This window comes from Balaenoptera ricei, chromosome 1, assembly GCF_028023285.1.
Source record: "Balaenoptera ricei isolate mBalRic1 chromosome 1, mBalRic1.hap2, whole genome shotgun sequence".
Classification (NCBI taxonomy): Eukaryota; Metazoa; Chordata; class Mammalia; order Artiodactyla; family Balaenopteridae; genus Balaenoptera; species Balaenoptera ricei.
In genome coordinates this window covers 161797387-161818250 of record NC_082639.1, presented here as the reverse complement: position 1 = coordinate 161818250, position 20864 = coordinate 161797387, and the positions used below count along the sequence as shown (strand labels likewise).

The following is a 20864-nucleotide window of genomic DNA, read 5'->3' as shown; positions in this document are numbered from 1 at the left end:
TTCACCAGTAGAGAAGCCTCACTCATACATGCAGAGATATCAATCAATATTTAAGGGTCCCACTCTTTTGTATGAATAGAGAGAAAGGAATGTCCCCCAAACTTCACCTATAATTAGTATTTTCAGACACAGAAAAAATGATATTGAATCTATGATGAAAGAACAGAATAACACATTAAAAGAACATGTAGAGAACAAGAGCAAGTTACTGGAAATTAAAATGTGATAGATTTTAATCTTCAATAAAAATCTTAAAATACAAAGTCAGGAAAATCTTCCCAAAAGTAGGCCACAAAAAACAAGATATGGGAAGTAGGACAGAAAAAAAAAAAGGTTAAAACAATATTTTACTAAAGGGAGTTCTGGGGTGGGGGTGGGGGGATAAGACAAAATAAAATGAAAACAGAAAATAACAGAAAAAAATTCTAAAAATTTTCCCTGACCTAAAGGTCATGTGTTTACAGGTCAAAAATTCCCAACAAGTACCCAAGTTAATGTATGAAAAACATCTTACAGCAAGGCCACAGGGATAAAGAGAAGATACTACTATCTCCCAGAGAGAGAGAAAATAAAAATCAACAACATTGTAAGAAGAACTGGAATACCGTGGATTCTTCCATAGCAGAACTGGAAGGCACATGGCAGTGGAGAAACGCCTTCAAAATTCTGAGAACACAAACTTCTACATGCAAACAATCTATCAATTAACTATGAGGGTAGAAAAAATAGTTATTGTAAAACATGTAAGGACTCAAAAATTTACTTCCCAGGCACCTTTTGAAAGATCTGTTCCAACAAAAATGAGGAAATACACCAGAGCAAAGACTTGGAATCAAAGTAATAAAGAGAACAGCAAAGAGAAGACCTAAGATTTAAAAGTAAACCATTTATTTCAGAATCACTGAAAAGAGAGCCTGGGAAGGAAATCTCCAGGAGTGATGGTGGAGAAGTATGTGGAATTAAAACGGCATTGACATGTCTGAGCATTAGGAAATAGATTGCTAGACTATGACAGATCTTTTGGAGCATGTAGCAAGAATCAGCAATAGAAACATAGAAAACTAAACAAAAAACAAGATAAATTATTAATGCCGTAAAAATTAAAGAGCTGTAAAGCAATATATTCACAGATCACTGTTAAGCTTACCTTGGCTTAGCAAAGATCAAGATTTGCTTAATCAGTCAATACATAATGTTTAAAAATAATAAACATAAGTATAATAAGAATATTGTTTGGAAATATGTAGATAAACATCATAACAGAGCTATAGGAGTTGAAAATGGTTATTTTTGGGGAAAGAGACCAAAGGGTGGGATTGAGTGGATCAGAATCTTAGGGTTTTCATTAAAAGGTTTTTTGGGGATTATTTGACTTTTTGATTATTTGCTTATACTACTTTAATAAAATAGTAAATTATTAAAAATAAAGTTGCATAAATAATAGAGGTTTAAGTACATTATTTAAAGCCCTAAAGATAAGTAATCACTAAAAATATATATAATTAAATGAGACTGACCAGTGGAGAGAGAGAAGAGAGGGAAAGTCAGAGCTAGATTGATCAATTTTGTAGCAGGAAATAAAAATATATGTTTAGAGATAAAAAGTCACGTGATGTGAATTCATTCTCTCTTCAGAGTGACTAAGCTAATCAGCAGAAAAACTCAAAACAGAGTAGGACTGAGGCAGAAGAGGGAAGAATCTTACTTTTATTTTTTATAAATCCCTCTGTAAGGTTTGAATTCTTGTTTTCCTGCACATATATTACTTCTATAATTATAATTATGTGTAATTAATTTAGAATCAACACATGAAAAGATTGTGGCATAATTCACGTCAGTGTGGAAAGGTCTCCACACTGCCCTGGATGGAGACTTGCAGGGGAGGAAATATGAGACTCAGGTTTCAGAGATGCCTCTGAATCTTCTCTACAGCTTGGCGCCCAGACCTGGAATGGATAGTTCTTTGTTTGTCTGAGTACATTCATGGATTTTTGGATATGAAATCCCTGAAACTAGGGAAAGACAGATTGCTAAAATGCTTTCCCTAATAAAGTAAAAAGAAATGGGTTTCTGGGGCAGTGATAGCAAGAACAGATGAAGTGTGATAAGGAGTGATTTGAGGAGAGAAAGCATCAGACCAGAAAATCCTGGAGGCTGGCAGGGTCATGCTGAGAAAGTCAGCTAGAAGAGGTTCCTGGTGGCAGGGAAAGGCAATGGTCTTTTAAGATCACAGTTATGTAACATTCGATGTGGAAGTCCAGTCTTGTGCAGCCAGCCAGACATCCCTCTGTTAACTCGAGAGCGTTAGTAAAAGTCTGCTATGCAACTTTATGTGACTGCTGTTTTGAAGAAATCAAAGAAAAGAGGTGATGTTCTCTATAATTGATCAAGATGCAGTGGAGAACCAGAGGCCAGCCATAGTAGCTAAGTAAGCATGAGTGAGAATGACATTTGGGGAGGCAAAAAACTGGCAGAAGAGGTGACCATAAGAAATTATAAAGCTCCCCAGAATATCCAGAGATATAAGAATAACACGTGTGGGATAAGCATTGAAAGCTCTACCCAGGCCCTCAGACCTTTTTATTCTGTGCTCTCCTCTGCAGGCTTCTGTGTACTCTGGTTTCTTAGGGTTATACCTTCCACTCTTTTGGGAGGGCTCCCCTCAGGCTGCTAGTCAGCTTTGTAGTCACACAGAGAGAGCTGGCTGTCCTGGGGGCTCATGTGCCCACAGGGTGCCCCTTCACCAATAACTGACTGGTACAGCAGAATGAAAGCCCAGTTCCTTTACCTGGAATTGGGACAAAATGTACACAAACTTATAGTCCAGGGTTCCCTTCTGGGTCAAGGTTAAGCCACCTTCCTTTGACTTTGCCTGGTCACCCTACTACGTGCCTTCCCTGTCCCATCCTGCTTACCCTACTCCTTTTCCCGTTTCTCCTTTGAGAACTTGGAGAAATTCCAAGTTCCTTAATAAATTACTTGCACATAAATTCTCTTCTCAGGGTCTGCTTCTGGGAAATCTGTCCTAAGAGAGACATTAAAGCTATTTTAATTGAAGTATTAAAGAAAAGAGTGATCACACTGGATGGGAAGACTTGGACATGCTCAAGAATACTTGGGTTGCACACAGGCTTTCAAAGGCATCCAAGCTGGTTATTATTGGATGGAGGGGATGTCAAACAAAACCAAATATACCTTAAGTATAAAGAGGAACTGAGAAGTTGTTGCAGGGAAAATATTGGTAATCAATAGAAAGAGAAAGGAGAAGACGGAGGAAGATGTGATATTTGACCTGGGCACTGAAGGATGAGTAGGAAGTGAAGATGTAGTGTAAATACATCTCAGACAAGGCTCCAGTATGAAAATAGAAAAGAAGCATTAATTAGAGAAGCATCAGGAAGTGATTGATATAGGGCCCTAATTTCTCATTACAAGGGAATCAAAGTGAAAACAAAGACACTGCATTTTTGACAGGTGATTATTTATTTCTTCCATTCCACCAAATCTAGGGAAGCAGAAGCTTAAAATGAGATAGGATATAAACCACCAATAGTTCCACATTAGCAGTGGCATCAAAAATTTCAAAGATTCTTCTAACACAGGTATTTTTTCAGTAAATAATAGCACTTAAGGACCAGTAGAGTTGCTAATGAGGGAAATGTACCTAATTCTCTGTTTTTAAGAGGAAGAGAGGGGAAATAAATGTACTGATTTTTAACTGGTGCTCGACTTCAAGTCTGTAGCTCCAATCTTTCAATCTCCAGAGACAGTTTATACACCTCCAGGGCCATTTTTACATCCTCTGGACTTGGGAGACACTGCATGAGTTTCCTGCCTGCGAGTACTTGTTCACAGCCCGTGCGAACTTCCTAAAAGAGATAAAAGGATGGTTTGAGAGGCTTCTCTCCAAACTGTGAAGGTATAAGATTCCTTCAGGATGCCTATTGATGACAATAAAATTGGAGTATCAAGACCCTCCTTAGGACTGATGCAAGAAATCAGAAGACACTTTGTGCATCTCAGCAAAGTATTTGCCCTAAGATCGAGACCAGCACTGCTCTAAGGCAGCAATGAAACTAAGCAGAGAAGGAACAGCACTGCAGAAGATACTCAGGGAACTTCTTCAGGGTCATCTGAAAGGATGGATCTGATGTCTATGCAAAAGCATAGCACTTACTGTAATAGAAAATGCAGAGCTGGGAGCCGGGTGGCCTGGATCTATGGAACCCTCCTATCTAGGGGCTTGGTCTTTCTTGCTATAAAATAAGAGAATTAGAACTTGCTTTAAGAGCTCAACATGCGCTTTGAAAGTAAAAGTGCTGATTCTGAAATTGATTTAAACAACTCAGAAATGAGTCCCAACAAAAGTCAGCTCTCATCAGTGTTGGCTGGGACAGTGCTCTGGAGCGGGTTATCATTTTTACAATGTGATAGAATACCCCAAGGTGTGTGCCACTTACCCACTCACACTTGGGCACTTCTGGGTACCAGGTTCTGTTCTCTGAGCAGATGATACTCGGAAAGCCGACCACACTATAGCCAGAGTCACACTGGACAGTGACATTTTCAGGCTCAACATACTGATCCTGGTCCAGAGACAGAGTTCCATCTTTTATCTCTGGTTTCAGACACAGAGCTGTAATGGAAACACGATTTTGATCATTTTGTGATTCTCAGAATAAGATCTTACAATAGTAAAGAATACTGGGGGGTGAGAAACACTGATAATAAATTATGCCTGCAGTCTGAGAGTTGTTCTTTAACTACATTTATTGTATTATTATAACAATAAAATTAATAACAATAATATTAATGTTAATGTATAGCTATCATCAACATAAAACACTATTATTATCTACACTTTGCTGGAGAGAAAAATTAGGTAAAGACAATTTATGTGACTTGTCTATGGTTGCGTAGCTTTTAGGTGACATGATTATGGTATAAACCTAGGTATTGTGGTCTAAAATCTGAGTTTTAAAAACTACTGTATGTCAAAACCTGACTCTTTTCAGCATCATAAGTATGTAATTTCTGTTCTTATGCCCTTAGTATCTTCCTGTATTAAATGGAGACAATGGTGGGAAATTAGACACTTGAGTTGCTGTTAGCCGTGTGGTAAGGAAAAAAAAAATGCACACCTAATCTTGGTCTCATATCAGGTCAGCTTCTCTATGAGGAGGTGATGACATGCACCAGGTTCTAATGGAGATATCAGATACTTCAAGGATGTTTGGGATTTTTCCATGAGTCCTCATTCTAACTTTCACAGGAATACACTAAAATTGTGCTGAATCCTCACTATTCTCTTAAATTAAAAATTATTATCTCTAACTCTTGAATATTGACAAAGGTAGTACTGTAGAGCAGTGTGAAAACTACGGTCCATTTTATGTGGTGCTGGGTTCATTGACTACTCATTGGAGAAAAACAAATTTTGACCCCTACTTTACACGATAAACCCATAGGAATTCCAAGTGGGCTGGGGATATCAATGTGAAAGGTAAAGCAACAAAGCTCTGGAAGATAACATAGAAGAATATTTTTGAGACAAATATTTTTTAATACCGCACATATTTTTTAAACAGCACAGTACCACATCGAAGTATTAAATACAGGAAATGAATAAATAAATACATACATACAAATTTCTAAGTGCTGCCTCTTGCTGGGGGGAAACCATACTGTCAGAACTTGCATGGTGGTCCTACCATCTTAGCAAGGGCCATCAGTAAAGTGGAGTTACCTTTACACTGAGGAACTTCAGATGACCAATGTGAATTTCTGCAGGTGATTTTTTCTTCTCCAACCAGAACATATCCTTCATCACATTTATACTGCACCACAGTAGTAAAGGAAAAAATTGAACTCACATCTTCATAGGATCCATGGGCAATGCTAGGAAACATGTTGCAGTCTTGAATGGCAAAAGAGAAGGGTAGAAGAGAATGAGCTAGAGTTTAACTAACTATTCAGAGTGATGGACTCTTCCCATTTTATAGAACAAAGTCATTAAATTATACTGTTGAGGTATGTTTCATTTACTTAACAAAATCACTAGGAATGATTTATTGAGTTCTTAACCACTTGCTAGACACTGTGTTAATCATCATATATATGTTATACCATTTAATCCTCATGCTAACTCTCTGAGGCCGTATGAACATCAGACCCACATTAGAGAAAAGGAAACACAACCTTAGAGGAGTCAAATATTCTACACAAGGTCACAGCTAGTAAGTACCAGTAACATGAATCAAATTAAGGATTCAACTCAGGTTTGTGTTAGCACAAAGTCCACTGTCACTTTCTGGAATCCTGCTCTCGGTACTGATCATTGGATTTTCACTTTCTACGGCATCAGTGTATGCTTAAAGGCCATAAAATGAAAGTTCGGGCTGAAGAACAATACTCTCCTTGTGACTTGCAAAGTCTAGCAATGCTCCATATTTGATTAAGCAAGTAGCTCAGAAACCAGTTAGAAAACTCTTACCTCCCTCACTTAAAGACAATGTCAGGAATTTAAGACAGGTCAGGAATTTAAATTATTTTAAGAATAATACTTGGGGAAGTATTTTTATAAAGCTTTTGATATCCTGTGAACACCACCTGCAGTCTCAGGTGAGGCTAATGTGTGGGAGAATTTATGCTTCACATTGAGAGAAGGACCCTCAGGAGCTCACTGAGGAAACCTAATGTGGCTCCTTTCAGGCTGGGGGGACATTAGTCACAGTGAACTAGTGTCCAGCTCCTGTCTGAGAAATCTAAAAGGCAAAGGATGGGCTGTCTAGTGACAGGCACTCTAAGACTCTAAGGTGAGAGTGAAGGAGAGATCTCTGCTGCTTTGAGGTTGGCCTGGACTCCTGACATTATCAGAAGCAAGGCTGAATTAGCACTTCCAGTAGATTAGAAATGGGCTGCATGAGAAAGACAGTCATGGTGGAATTGTCCTCAGGCCAGTCCAAAAGGGTCTCCTGAGGTGGGAGGAAGCCCTCTGTAAAAACAAAATAACTCTAGAAGTCACCAGATGATACCTAAGAGATAGGAAATAAGAAATGAACAACCAGAATCAGAGGTGGATCCCTGGATCAGCCAGACCCTGAACTGCAAATTGCACTTAGCGATCCTCAGTGATGATGAAGGACCAATTAAAAAAAAAAACAAACAACTAACAAGAGAGAATAAGCTTTAAATACCCATGAGGCCAAGAGCCAGCTCAGGTTCTTGTTTCCCTTACCTGTGCTCCTCCCAAAGCTTCAACTCTGGGGGGTTCAGAAAGCATAGTAACAGTAACTCCAAGTAAGTTCTGTTTTAGTTGTGAGGAAAAGAAATTCACCTGTGTATAAATCAACAGCTTCCATACAGCCTTTCTTAAACCTCAGATTAAGCACCTCCATAAAAATATAATAATGGCTCTTAGTTTTTATAAGTAAGCACATATATGCAGTTCTGTACTGGACTTTTCTTGCAGTGTACTTTAAAATATAAGATTTAACCATACAAATAGTTCTACCACAACACTAGTCACACTTGTGCCAGAGGATTAGAACAGGAAATTAGTTCTGTAGGAGAAGGTGGTGACAGAACTAAGCACCAGAGTATCCAGGGAAGGCATCCAGGAATAAGTTGGAGATACCTTGAAGGACAGATAGAAGGTAAGTAGTTGACAAGATGTGAGAGGCAGATGGATATTGAGGCAATGGTGAAGTCTCTGGACTCAGAAGGTCATTACTGTGAGAGAGGGGAGGCAGAATCAGAAAGGGAGATTCACATCAGAGTTGGCAGACATTAAATGCCATTTCAGAGAGTCAGGGCCATGGGTAATGGGAAGATTTGAGGGAACAGAAGAGAAAGGGAAAGGGAAACAGAAACATGAAAAAATAATTGAAAGACTTCTTGACAAATTTGATAAGGCTTTCCTCTACTACCTCAGTCTCTAGAAGAGGGGAACTTAGAGATGAAGTTGGAGGACTGAAAACTCCCAAGCATAAAGTTCTTTATCCTGTACTGATACTATAACCTAAATTAGTACTGTCCCTCAATAATGTTCATGCATCTGATATGAAAAATCATCTTTCAAATATAGATATTCCTTAATTAACCCATGCTTTCCCCCTTACCAGTCTCAGTGAGGAAGAAAACATGGCTTCCACATTTCTAAATCAGTAAGCTAGCTCACATAAGAGCATTCAGCCATTATTTTCAGCTCAGAATTTTCCCTCTAAGCTATCCCAAATCTCCCATTTATATGCCATGACAGCTGTTTCAGGGAACAAATTCATAAATATTTTAAATTTATTATGAAAATTAATTCTCTTTTGTTAGCTAGATAAAATGTTAGCTAACAAAAGAGTAAAACATCACTCTGCTTAGAGGACATTTCCATCTGAATTCTGTAAAAATAAATTAATTTTCATAGTGACAGGTCTTCGGTTCTGGTAAGTTCTCTCAAATCCTTTGGCTTCTCATTCATTGCTAAAATTTTTCTTACATTTCAATAACCATGCCTACTTTTATATAATGGTTTAGAATTCATGAAGTACTGTATATTTTTACTCTAGAAAATTTATACCATATTTGTAATAACAGAAAATATTTTTGTTTATGGATGGAATTTTAAAAAATTAAGCAATAACTAAGATTGTAGATGGTATAATTAACCTATTTGGAAAGCAATTTGTTTTAAGCACTTTAGAGCATTTAAATTCAAGAAATTGATTTAAAAATTAAAGATTATTCCTTGCTAAAGCAGCCTCACAAGAATTTTTGCATTTCAACACTTTGTTATTCTAGATACTATAAAATCCTCTATCTGAATTGGAACAATTTCTTTTATACTTAAATTTTATTTCTTATTAATGTAGTTCATTGCACTCTCTCAAAAAGATTATGATATACCACCATTTCACTGTATTTGTTTTGTTTTTGTTTTTGTTTTTTTACATCTTTATTGGAGTATAATTGCTTTACAATAGTGTGTTAGTTTCTGCTTTATAACAAAGTGAATCAGCTATACATATACATATATCCCCATATCCCCTCCCTCTTGCGTCTCCCTCCCACCCTCCCTATCCCACCCCTCTAGGTGGTCACAAAGCACCGAGCTGATCTCCCTGCATTTCACTGTATTTGATTAATTCTTAATTGGATGTTTTTCTCCATATGTTAGAGAAAATACCCCCTTTTCCCATAACCACTGTACTCACCACACAAGCAGGAAGGGCACAGCAATAGCACCAAGACCCCAAAATGATGCAGTGCTGGGAAAATGCAAGACAAATTGGCAGCCATGGCACAGTCTCAGAGGGGCCACAGTGGCGCTCAGCTGTTCTCAGACACGTTGAATCAAGATGAGGAAAAGTAAGCAACAGTTGAAATGGTGCCTAAGCAAAGAAAAGCAGCTTTGGCAAAGCCCAGCTATGTGTCACTAAAGGGGAGGGGTTGGAGGAGTGACTAGAAGGCCAGGTGCTCGGCGTAGCTCTGACAGGGACACGCTCAGAAGGCCCCTTCTTGGGCAGATGCATCTGGAGGCCTCAGGAATTCTGTATGTATTTACTATTGTAACCCCAAGACTTTCTTGCAGTTCAGATACAGAACATGATGAATTCCTTTCTGGATTTATATACATGATGTTCTCTGAGTAAACAAGAGCACATGGTGCAAGGACTTCAGCTCATGATACACAGTGTCTGATGCACAGTTGTCTCCTCAGGAGGTAGAAGCCATAGCATGAGGGGAGATAAGACGTCTGAGAAGCAGTCCCTGTCCAGGGAGTGGTTTCTTTAATCAGGGGTATGAATTGCTCATAGATAAATAGGTTTTTTTAACGTCTAGAAAATTATGTTTCTCCCTAGATAGCCCACAGTCTAGCCAAAACAGAGTAAAATGTCTCTCAGTGTGAAAATACTAAAGATCTTGCCCAAACAATAATTATTCTCACAATACTTCAGTAGGAACTTCTTTCCCCTATTTCCTGGGTCTTCTAATGCACATAAAAAAGCAAATAATTCACTCTAGGAAGATATTCTAGTGTAGAAGCTATTTTAGCCTGTGTTTGTACCACAGAAAAAGCATGCACTGAGAGTTAAATTGTTGAGGATGATGAGTTAAGAAGAAAGGAAGATTTATTGTGACTCTCAGAATATCTGAATGATGCTGGATTTGAGTGAAGCCCCAAATTTTGTCTCTAAGCACTAAAAGACAAGTGGATGGAAGGCACATGTGTTATTTTTCATGGATTATTAACCCCAAGACTAAGGTTTCTCTTAACCATCTGGGACTGCCTGTCCAATCATCCAGATCATTTCCTAAATTTTGTCTCCTTAAGTGGGCCAGAAGAAACTACTAACCTGGATTCTATACTTTGCCCACCAACTGTGGATTACTGTTCCTAGAGGAGATGAAGATAGTTGACTAAACAAAAGAGAAGACTAAGTTCTGGAAATTGTCCTAATGAGCTTCACTACTCAGCTGACCTGGAGTGACTCTACATATCAATAATAGCCAAAATGCTTACTTCTCAAAAATAAATGAGAAGAATTACTAAATACAGCTGAGTGAACTTCTTTGGCATACTAAAGAAAACAAAATTAAATTTCAACTTCCTAGATAGAAAAAAAATAAACCTACTAAATGGCTGCTGCCTTTAGAAAGAGGAGCCACAATAAAGCAATTTAGATGATTAACCAGAAAGTTTTGCTGACCTGCTTTTAATCTTTAAGCACATCACATACCAGAACTTTACCTAAGTTATCATAACTGATCCTCAAAAACACCTGTGACATGGTTCTTACCTTCCTCTTTGCATAGATGAGGAAACAGGTTCAAATAGATTAAGTAAGCTGCCCCTAAACATTTCAGATAATTAGCAGCTAAGCCAAATTCTGAACCCAAGACTGGTTATAAATTCAAGATTTTTTCTTTATACCAAAATAATTTCCCCTTACTGGCCAATAATGGTTTTCCTTCAGAACACTGAACCAGCCATTTGGGAGTCAATCAGCATTGTTGGCCTTTACTCAGTAGTAGTCTCACCCTCCAGTTGCTGCTGGTGCTGCAGTTAATGGCTTGGACCTGTGACCTCCTCCAGAGAATGTGCTGGGATGGCAAGAAACACCTTATCCTGATGTACCTAGGAAGTTATACCCTGTCCCCCAGGAGCAACGAATGCCAACTGATATTGGAATACAAAAGCCATGACTCCTTGCCTCAAGGCTGGACAAAGCTGTGGTGCAATCTACACACTAGAACCACCATGGATCAGGTGATTCTCCACTTAACCTGAGAACAGTCCTTGATCAGCTCCTTTCTCTCCATATCCTGCTGCTTTATTCCCCTAGAGTTGTTTCTCCTTTTTGTTTTTGCTGAAGATCACAGCATCAAAAATTCACATGCATCTGAATGCCTTCTGAAGAAGCTGACTGAAGACAGCTTGTACCACTAATGCATCTAGGAAGCAAACTCTAAGAATGGGATTCTAGAATTGGATCATTCTTCAGCCAACTGACCATCAAGACTCCATCGCTGGTGATTCATGAAATATTGATAGTCCTGGCTTGCTGTATCCTTGCAACAAAAAACATTTTTACCTGGTAAACTCTCATGGCATGTAGATGGAAGAAGATGCATTGGCTGTGCAATATCTCTGACATCTGAGAAGTGTAATAAAAATAGCAATTATTAGGATTTTGCAAGGGACAGCTGAGTACCATTGATGCAGGCCCAGTACCCCTTGCCTGAAAATGAAAGCTCAACACAATCAATCACAATTCAAATCCAAGTGTGAAAGCTACTAGTTACTATTTAAAGAAACCGTTATCTCAGGTAACTGGGAGGCTAATCATGCTAAGGACCAGGTTCAGGGTATAATCATAAAGGAATACTAGAACTTCAATAAAAGGTGAATTCTTAGCCCTGGCAAGTCTCCTACTCAGACTGAGGGCCCTTTCAGAAGGAATGGTGCCTTTAGATTTTCATCGAGGATATCTGGGTAGATGCACTACAGAACCATGAACACCAGATTCCCCTAAACCCAAAGAGCCTATATAATTGACCCAATATCCCTTGTTATAAGATAGTGCCCCTGTTACTTGAAGACCATGCAGATGAATCAAATGTGACAGGTATCTTATAAGGCCATAATTGCCCTCCTCAAGATTAACCCCCCACCTCCCCTCCAGGCATAAGACCAATAGCTGGAATCACATCTCAGCATGAACTGACTAAAGGCATGCCGGGCCTGCTGAGGGAAGAGAGGAATCATATGCAGGATCTATGGGACCTAGTTAACATGAGTTTGGAGATAGGAGAGCATGCCTAGGAGGGAATCCCAAAGCAGGATAAGAAAGAGTTTGTCAGGATATGGGGACATTCTCTCTTAACACAAGTTTTAACACCCTGGCAAGTGCCCTGAGTGTCAGTTCTTACATGTTTCTGGATGATTTGGGAAGGTTAGTAAAAATGATGGTCAATATTAAATGTGTAGAGATGCCAGAACAGCCATGGCAAGCTAAGTAGGAAGTGATCAAAGGCTCAGAGAAGTAGATGTGTTAGAATGATCTTATTTATAAAACCAGAAGACCAACCTGCTATCTTCTTCATGGGAGCCCTGAGGACAATAAGGAATGCACCAGTGACAAGGACCAAAATTATAGAGTAACTTAGTTGTGGCTGGCCCTCTGAAGGCTGCATCTTATGGTAGGAGACGCTGTTATCAAACATGGCTGTTTAACAGCACTGGGGAATATAGAATCCCAGGATAGCAGGGCTAAGTGGAAGAACTTAACCTTCAAAAGCAGGTTAGGTGAAAAATACTGGAGGGCTAGAACCAGGGAGATGCAAGAGATGTGCCTAGGATGCAAAATTAAATAAGAACTTATTCTCAGGTTGTGGAAACGCCGCCCCTGAAAATGAGAGCCTCCTTAAGAGTGAGGCATGTAGGGCAGTAAGGTTGGAATGCAGCCAAGGGAAGAGGATATCCTGACCTGTAGAATCTGTGAAGAGGGTTAATAGATATGATGTTCCTTAGGGTAAGGATCAGCCAACATGGGAATTTCTTCATATATAATTAAAAGAGGTCAAGAATGAATGATACAAAGACCAAGGTCAGCTAGTTCCATTGAATGTCATGATCTTTTGCTCAGTTACCTTCCGCTCTCCCCGCTTGGTAATTTTCTCACCAGTTCTCAGACTGAAAGTGAGGACAGATTCCTATGAGGAAGGACTGTGCAACACCATGGCAAGTATATATATTGTATACTTCTCCAGTCATTGCCCCAAAGGAATCTTCAGTAATTTACTTAAGTCATTGTGCACTAGACTCTTTAGAGACTTGTTGGATCTGAACTATCTCTGGTACCTGGGAACATAAAGTGTCACCATGACCCCATTAAAATAGATGCTACAGGGGCCAGGCAATAAAAGGAATCCTAGTTCATGTCAATCTCACAGTGATCTACTGGGTTTTTGGACCCACCTTGTGGTCATTTCTGTGGTCCTCAAGTGTATAGCAGTTCATAGGACCCTCACATTAGTACTCTGATCTTTGGAATGAAAGCTATCAAGGTAAGGAAGCCTATGTTTAAAAAAAAAAAAAACTATAAATATTATCATTTACTGCTAAAACACTGAATGCTTTTCCCTTAAGATTAGAAGTTGAGACAAGGATATCGACTCTCATCAGTCCTATTCAGCAAAATATTGGAGGACCTAGCTAGTGCAATAAGGTAAGAAAAATGAATAAAAACATACAGTTTGGAAGGGTAGAAACAAAATTGCTTATCTGCAGACAGCATGATTGTTTATTTGGTAAATTCCAAAGAATTTATAGAAAACCTGCTAGGACTAATTAGAGAATTTAATAAGATCACAATATACATGATCAATATATAAAAATCAATTGTATTTCTATATACCAGCAATGAAAAATTGAAAATTGAAATTTAAAAAGTACTACCATCTCAAAGGCAAAATGCTGAGTGACAAAGCTATCTCCAAAAATCACCCACTGTACGACTCCATTTGTAAAACAGTCAAAGTGACAAAATATAGATATGGAGAACAGATTAGTAGTTACCAGTGTTAGAGATGGTGGGCCAGGGAAAAGGAGTGAGTGTGAATATAAAGGGGTAGATCAAGGGGGATCTTTGTGGTGATGGAATAATTCTGTATCTTGATTGCTGTGGATGCTCCACAAGTCTACACTGTGATAAAATAGCTGAGAACTATACACATGCATTGAACCAATGTCAATTTTCTGATATATTGATATTGTTATAGATCTCTAAGATATAAGCATTAAAAGACATTAGGTGGTGGGCACTTGGGACCTCTCTGTACTACCCTGGTTTCTTTCTGTGAATGCATAATTATCTCACAATTAAACGTTATTAAAACAGCACAATCTCTATATGGTGCATGGCAGCTGAAAACACCAAAACATTCATAAAGAAAACAAAACCTAGTTAAATGGACTGATATGCCATGATCATGGATTAAAAGACTCAACATTATTAAGATATCAATTATCTTCAAATTTGTCTAGAGATTCAAAGCATTACAATCCAAATCCCAGCAGAAAATTTGTACAAATTGATGAACTTTTTAAAAAAAATTAATTAATTAATTTATTTATTTTGGGCTGGGTTGGGTCTTCGTTGCTACACACAGGCTTTCTCTAGTTGTGGCGAGCAGGGCCTACTCTTTGTTGGGGTGCTCAGGCTTCTCATTGCGGTGGCTTCTCTTCTTGTGGTGCATGGGCTCTAGGTGCATGGGCTTCAGTAGTTGTGGCATGTGGGCTCAGTAGTTGTGGTGCACAGGCTTAGTTGCTCCATGGCATGTGGGATCTTCCTGGACCAGGGCTCAAACCTGTGTCCCCTGCATTGACAGGCAGATTCTTAACCACTGTGCCACTAGGGAAGTCCACAATGAATTATTTCTTAAATGTACATGGATAAATAAGCCAAGGACCTAGAATAGCCCAAATAATTTTGCAAGAGAACAAAAAGTTGAAAGACTCATAACTCTTGATTTCAGACTTACTATATAACTATAATGATCAATACATTGTGGTATGGGCATAGGAATGGACTTGGAGGTCGATGGAAAAAATAGAGTCAAGAAATACACTAACACATGTATGGTTAATTGATTATAGACAAAGGTGCAAAGGTAATGCAGGAGAAAGGGTAGACTTTTCAACAAATGGTACCAGAACAATTGACCATCCACATGCAAATAAAAAGGAAGCTTGACTCTTACCTTTCACCATATGCAAAAATTAACTCAAAATGGATCATAGACATAAATATAAAACTAACCAATTTGAGAACTACTAGTTTAAGAGATATACTATTCATTCATTCCTCTATGTATACCAAGGTCTAAAATCTTTGTTATAGAACTGTATCTCTAACACATATGTGCCTGGACCTCAGTAGCTCAATTCCTTGCAAAAGTGTCAATGTTAACTCATATTTTACTATATCATCTCTGTTTTATAAAGAGATGATATTTTTGGCTTTTTGAAAAACTCATGAGTTGAGGTTGAAGGCATTATCTATTATTCACTGTTCTTTGTAAAATAACCCCTGTGATAAATTTATTTTCTATTTTCATAACAGACCAAAAAAAAGTTTCTCCTATAGAGTAATGCTTCTTTTTACCAATCAATGTAAATATTTGATCCATTATATTTCTCACTTTTGACTGAAGATGAACTCATTCAAAATTACTATGTAAATTAAATTTTAGTAAATTTACTTCTATCTCTAATGTGATTTTGATTTTTCATTTTTATTTTAGCAAGTTTAAACTATGCATATCTACTATAAACTCATATATTCTTTTTAAATTTTGAAATTATTGTTTCTACTGCATAAGGTGCTAAACATTAAAAAAAAGAAAACTACTTAAGAAAACTCTTCAGCAGGAAAAAATTTCAGTATGTGAATACACATCATTTGTTATGTATAAATATTATGAGTGATAATTCCTTTATCTTTAAACCTAAAAATATCAGTATCAGAATGTTTATAATCTGCTAAAAATGATGGGAACACATGATTAGGAGCTATTCACTTTCACTATTAGATCAGAGGAATTTTAAGGAAACCTAGTTCCTTTTGAGACCCTTTGCTTCCCTAATGAGGTAGCAAAATGGCAGCTCAATTCATAGTCTACATTCGGATAAAATGTTTCATCTGAAAGACTCTGATTCACCAACTTCCTTCTCCCCAGGCTCTCTCATTAAACCTGAAGAAAGAATGAGTCACATACTTATAGTTTCCCTGTAGTCAGGGAATAATATTTAGCAGCAGAAATTTTTTTATTGATTTTTTGTTCGGCTCAATTAGTAACAAATTAGCATCTCATGTAACTTCAGACACTCTTTATTCATGATATAATAGTCAGCACATACTGTGGGCAAACCTCTAATGGAAATACAAAGATGAAAAGATGAATCATTCCACTTAAAACAAGGAGATGAATGCAACCACTCTACTTTCTAGGGACAGGAGCAATCATTTCAAGAAAGAAAGTAAACGATCCCAATGCTAAGTGTGGGAAAGTAATGTTGCAGTGGAAATAGGTTGAGGAGCTTAGGGAGAAGCAGAGAAGCAGTAATCTCATCTTGCTTGGTAGAAATTCAAGTTAATAAAGAAGCAGGCAAGAGACTGGATGATCCTTCTTGGAAGAAGCTGGACAGCAACAGAAAAGATACCAATAAACATTGATGTTTGGGGATTCTCCTGAATTTGTTAGGGTAAAACTAAGCTGCTGAAACAAAGGCAGCAATTCATGTCTTTTTCATGCAACAGTCCAGAGGCAGAAGTGTTTTCAGGTTAGTCAGCAACTCTGTCCAAAGAGGTCATGCAAGGATCAGGCCTCTTCCTCTTTGTCGCTCCAACATCCCCAAGCATGTTGTCCCCATCAGCATGGTGGAAGTTCACTCACCAACACCCTGTCAGCATTTCAGCCCTCATAGGGTGAAAGAGGAAGTGGAAGGTAAGCAGCTTCCTTTTCAGGAAAGTGACTAGGAAGCTGCACCCTTTGGGTGGTTGCTCCAAGGGAGGCTCTAGCTGAGGAGCCATTTCCCCTGCTAATATCTAAAGGGATGAGAGTAGTTCTATTACTTGAAGGAGGTAGGGGGAAATGGATAATAGGAAACAGCCACCTCTGCTATGGCCCCCAACAAGAAAAAACTAGCTCACTGCCTAATCTCCCCATGTATATAGAACCTAAATCAGCTTTTGTGGGCCTCACCCTTGAAAATGAACATACCATCCAGAATCGTCATCAACAGATATTTGCAATCAATAGAAATTCCAAATAAACTGTTATTAATATCCTCTGAGATATCCTGAGATATATGAGTAGTCAGCACATCCCTAAAGAACAGAACACATTTTAAAATGATGTGAACATTTTATAAAATCAATAAAATTGTTAAAATACAAAGTCAAGGAAATATCCCCAAAGACCATGGGAGTGGGGTGAATCAGAGATGATGGTATAGGAGACAGAAAGAAAATTTAAGAAAATTATGGGAGGTTCAATATCTGCCTAGTAGGATACCCATAAAGAAAAAAGAAAAATAAATGGAGAAGAGAAACATGAAGAAACTATACCAAATGTATAGAAACTATACAAAATGTCTCTGAAAAAAAAAGAATACAAGAGTCTTTGTAAAAGATTAGATATGAAAAAAGTCCTATATAATTAATAATTAAAATGACTTCTGACTTCTCCATTGCAATATTGGAAACTATCGTACTAAGAAGATATTCTTTCAAAGTTCTAAAAGAAAATTATTTTTAATCTACTTTTCTACACCCAGCAGACTTATCAATAAAGTGTTCAGATGAAGACAGTTTAAACATGCAGGAATTCAATATTTTACTTTCTATACATCATTTCCTAAGCAGTTCCTTGAGGATGTACTCCAGTAAAATAAGGAAATAAATTAAGAAAGAGGAGAACATGAATCCAAGAAGCTTAGACAGAGTAGGAAGCAAGTACATAGACATGAGACTTCCTACTTCTACTGAAGTGTGTAGCAGATAGAGTCAAAGTCCTGTCAATATCACTAGGGCCCTACCACTTCAGCACACTCTGCACAATTTCCAAAAGCCAATGTATCTGCTTTGTTTTGCCCAGGCTTTTTCCAGAGTCATTGAAGGCTACTCTGACAGCTTGTAGAGCAGGTCAAAAATACCAGGTAATTAGCACTTCCCAAATGTGGACCTTAACACCTATGAGGGATGGAAGACATTGTACCAATATCCCAGCTCCCTTGCCTTTGAGTGGGATAACTCTCAGACATATGTATGACACCCCCTTTATAGTTTCCCAGTGAGTTTAGATTCCAGTCACCCACAGACGTAGGTGGCTTAACAATACAGCTCTTTTTGGCTGCCTTCCCTTGTCTGTCTCATTGTCTCACTCAATTTCTTAAATACACATAAACACATTTTAAGCACATACCTAAAATCTACCAAGTATTTCTGAATATATAACACACTTAAAACATCAATTACCTATCACTCAATACACTCACAAGTGGGTTTTTTTGCAGCAGAACACAGTGATATGGTACAATATAAAATATGAAATAGTTTCTTTATTCTCCTTTCCAAAAAAATTATTCAAATGTAAATAAAGAGTGGAATGCCTTGCTTAAGACACGAAACCAGGGGAAGAGTGGCACACCTGGAAAGAGCATGGAAGCTTCGTGTCCTTCCCACATACTTTTTTCTATGTATCTCTTCCATCTGACTGCTCCTGAGTTATATCCTTATGTAATAAACCGGTAATCTAGTACAATCAATTCATACTACAGAACCACATCCAGAGGACTTTGGATTTCACAAGAGAAACCATCAATGGGGGCCACTGGGAAACATCTGATTTCCCAGGGTCTTGGTGCTCACACCTGAGCCTCTCAGGTGGGAGAGCCGAGTTCAGGACTTTGGACCACCAGAGAACTCCCAGCCCCAGGTAATATCAATCAGCGAGAGTTATCCTAGACATTTCTGTCTCAACGTTAAGACCCAGCTCCACTCAACGACCAGCAAGCTACAGTGCTAGACACCCCATGCCAAACACTAGCAAGACAGGGACACAAACCCACCCATTAGCAGAGAGTCTGCCTAAAATCAAAATAAGGTCATAGAAACCCCAAAACACACCACCGGACATGCCCACCAGAAAAACAAGATCCAGTCTCATCGAAGAGAACACAGACACCAGTCCCTTCCACCAGGAAGCCTACACAACCCACTGAACCAACCTTACCCACTACAGGCAGACACCAAAAACAACAGGAACTACAAACCTTCAGCCTGAGTAAAGGAGATCCAAAACACAGTAAGATAAGCAAAATGAGATGACAGAGAAATACACAGCAGATGAAGGAGAAAGGTAAAAACCCACCAGACCAAACAAATGAAGAGGAAATAGGCAGTCTACCTGACAAATAATTCAGAGTAATGATAGTAAAGATGATCCAAAATCTTGGAAAGAGAATGGAGAAAATACAAGAAAGGTTTAACAAAGACCTAGAAGAACTAAAGAGCAAACAAACAATGATGAACAACACAATAAATGAAATTAAAAATTCTCTAGAAGGAATCAATAGCAGAATAACAGAGGCAAAAGAACGGGTAAGTGACCTGGAAGATAAAAGAGTGGGAATAACTACCACAGAGCAGAATAAAGAAAAAAGAATGAAAAGAATTGAGGACAATCTCAGAGACCTCTGGGACAACATTAAACACACCAACATTAGAATTATAGGGGTCCCAGAAGAAGAGAAAAAGAAAGGGACTGAGAAAATATTTGAAGAGATTATAGTTGAAAATTTCCCTAATATGGGAAAGGAATAATCAAGTCCAGGAAGCACAGAGAGTCCCATACAGGATAAATCCAAGGAGAAACACACAAAGACACATATTAATCAAACTATAAAAAATTAAATACAAAGAAAAAAATATTAGAAGCAGCAAGGGGAAAGCAACAAATAACATACAAGGGAATCCCCATAAGGTTAACAGCTAATCTTTCAGCAGAAACTCTGCAAGCCAGAAAGGAGTGGCAAGACATATTTAAAGTGATGAAAGGGAAAAACATATAACCAAGATTACACTACCCAGCAAGAATCTCATTCAGATTCAACAGAGAAATTAAAACCTTTACAGACAAGCAAAAGTTAAGAGAATTCAGCAACACCAAACCAGCTTTACAACAAATGCTAAAGAAACTCCTCTAGGCAGGAAACACAAGAGAAGGAAAAGACCTATGATAACAAACCCAAAACAATTTAGAAAATGGTAATAGGAACATACATATCGATAACTACCTTAAATGTAAATGGATTAAATGCTCCAACCAAAAGACATAGACTGGCTGAATGGACACAAAAACAAGACCTGTATATATGCTGTCTACAAGAGACCCACTTCAGACCGAGGGACACATACAGACTGAAAGTGAGGGGATGGAAAAAGATATTCCAGGCAAATGGAAATCAAAAGAAAGCTGGAGGAGCAATTCTCATATCAGACAAAATAGACTTTAAAATAAAGACTATTCCAAGAGACAAAGAAGGACACTACATAATGATCAAGGGATCAATCCAAGAAGAAGATAACACAATTGTAAATATTTATGCACCCAACATAGGAGCACCGCAGTACATAAGGCAAATGCTAACAGCCATAAAGGGGGAAATCAACAGTACCACAATCATAGTAGGGGACTTTAACACCCCACTTTCACCACTGGACAGATCATCCAAAATGAAAATAAATAAGGAAACACAAGCTTTAAATGACACATTAAACAAGACAGACTTAATTGATATTTAT

At 38.1% G+C, this 20864-nt stretch overlaps 1 protein-coding gene across 1 annotated transcript; it reads right to left on the bottom strand.

Annotated features, from left to right (window-relative positions):
• Positions 1–3731: 3731 nt before the first annotated feature.
• On the bottom strand, positions 3732–5909 carry LOC132372105 (C4b-binding protein alpha chain-like). The gene is made up of 3 exons (XM_059934214.1): positions 5747–5909; positions 4461–4636; positions 3732–3869 (listed from the first exon to the last, which is right to left on the bottom strand). Exons 1-3 carry the CDS (start codon positions 5907–5909, stop codon positions 3732–3734), a joined length of 477 nt encoding a protein of 158 aa, XP_059790197.1.
• Between the last annotated feature and the right edge of the window lie 14955 nt (positions 5910–20864).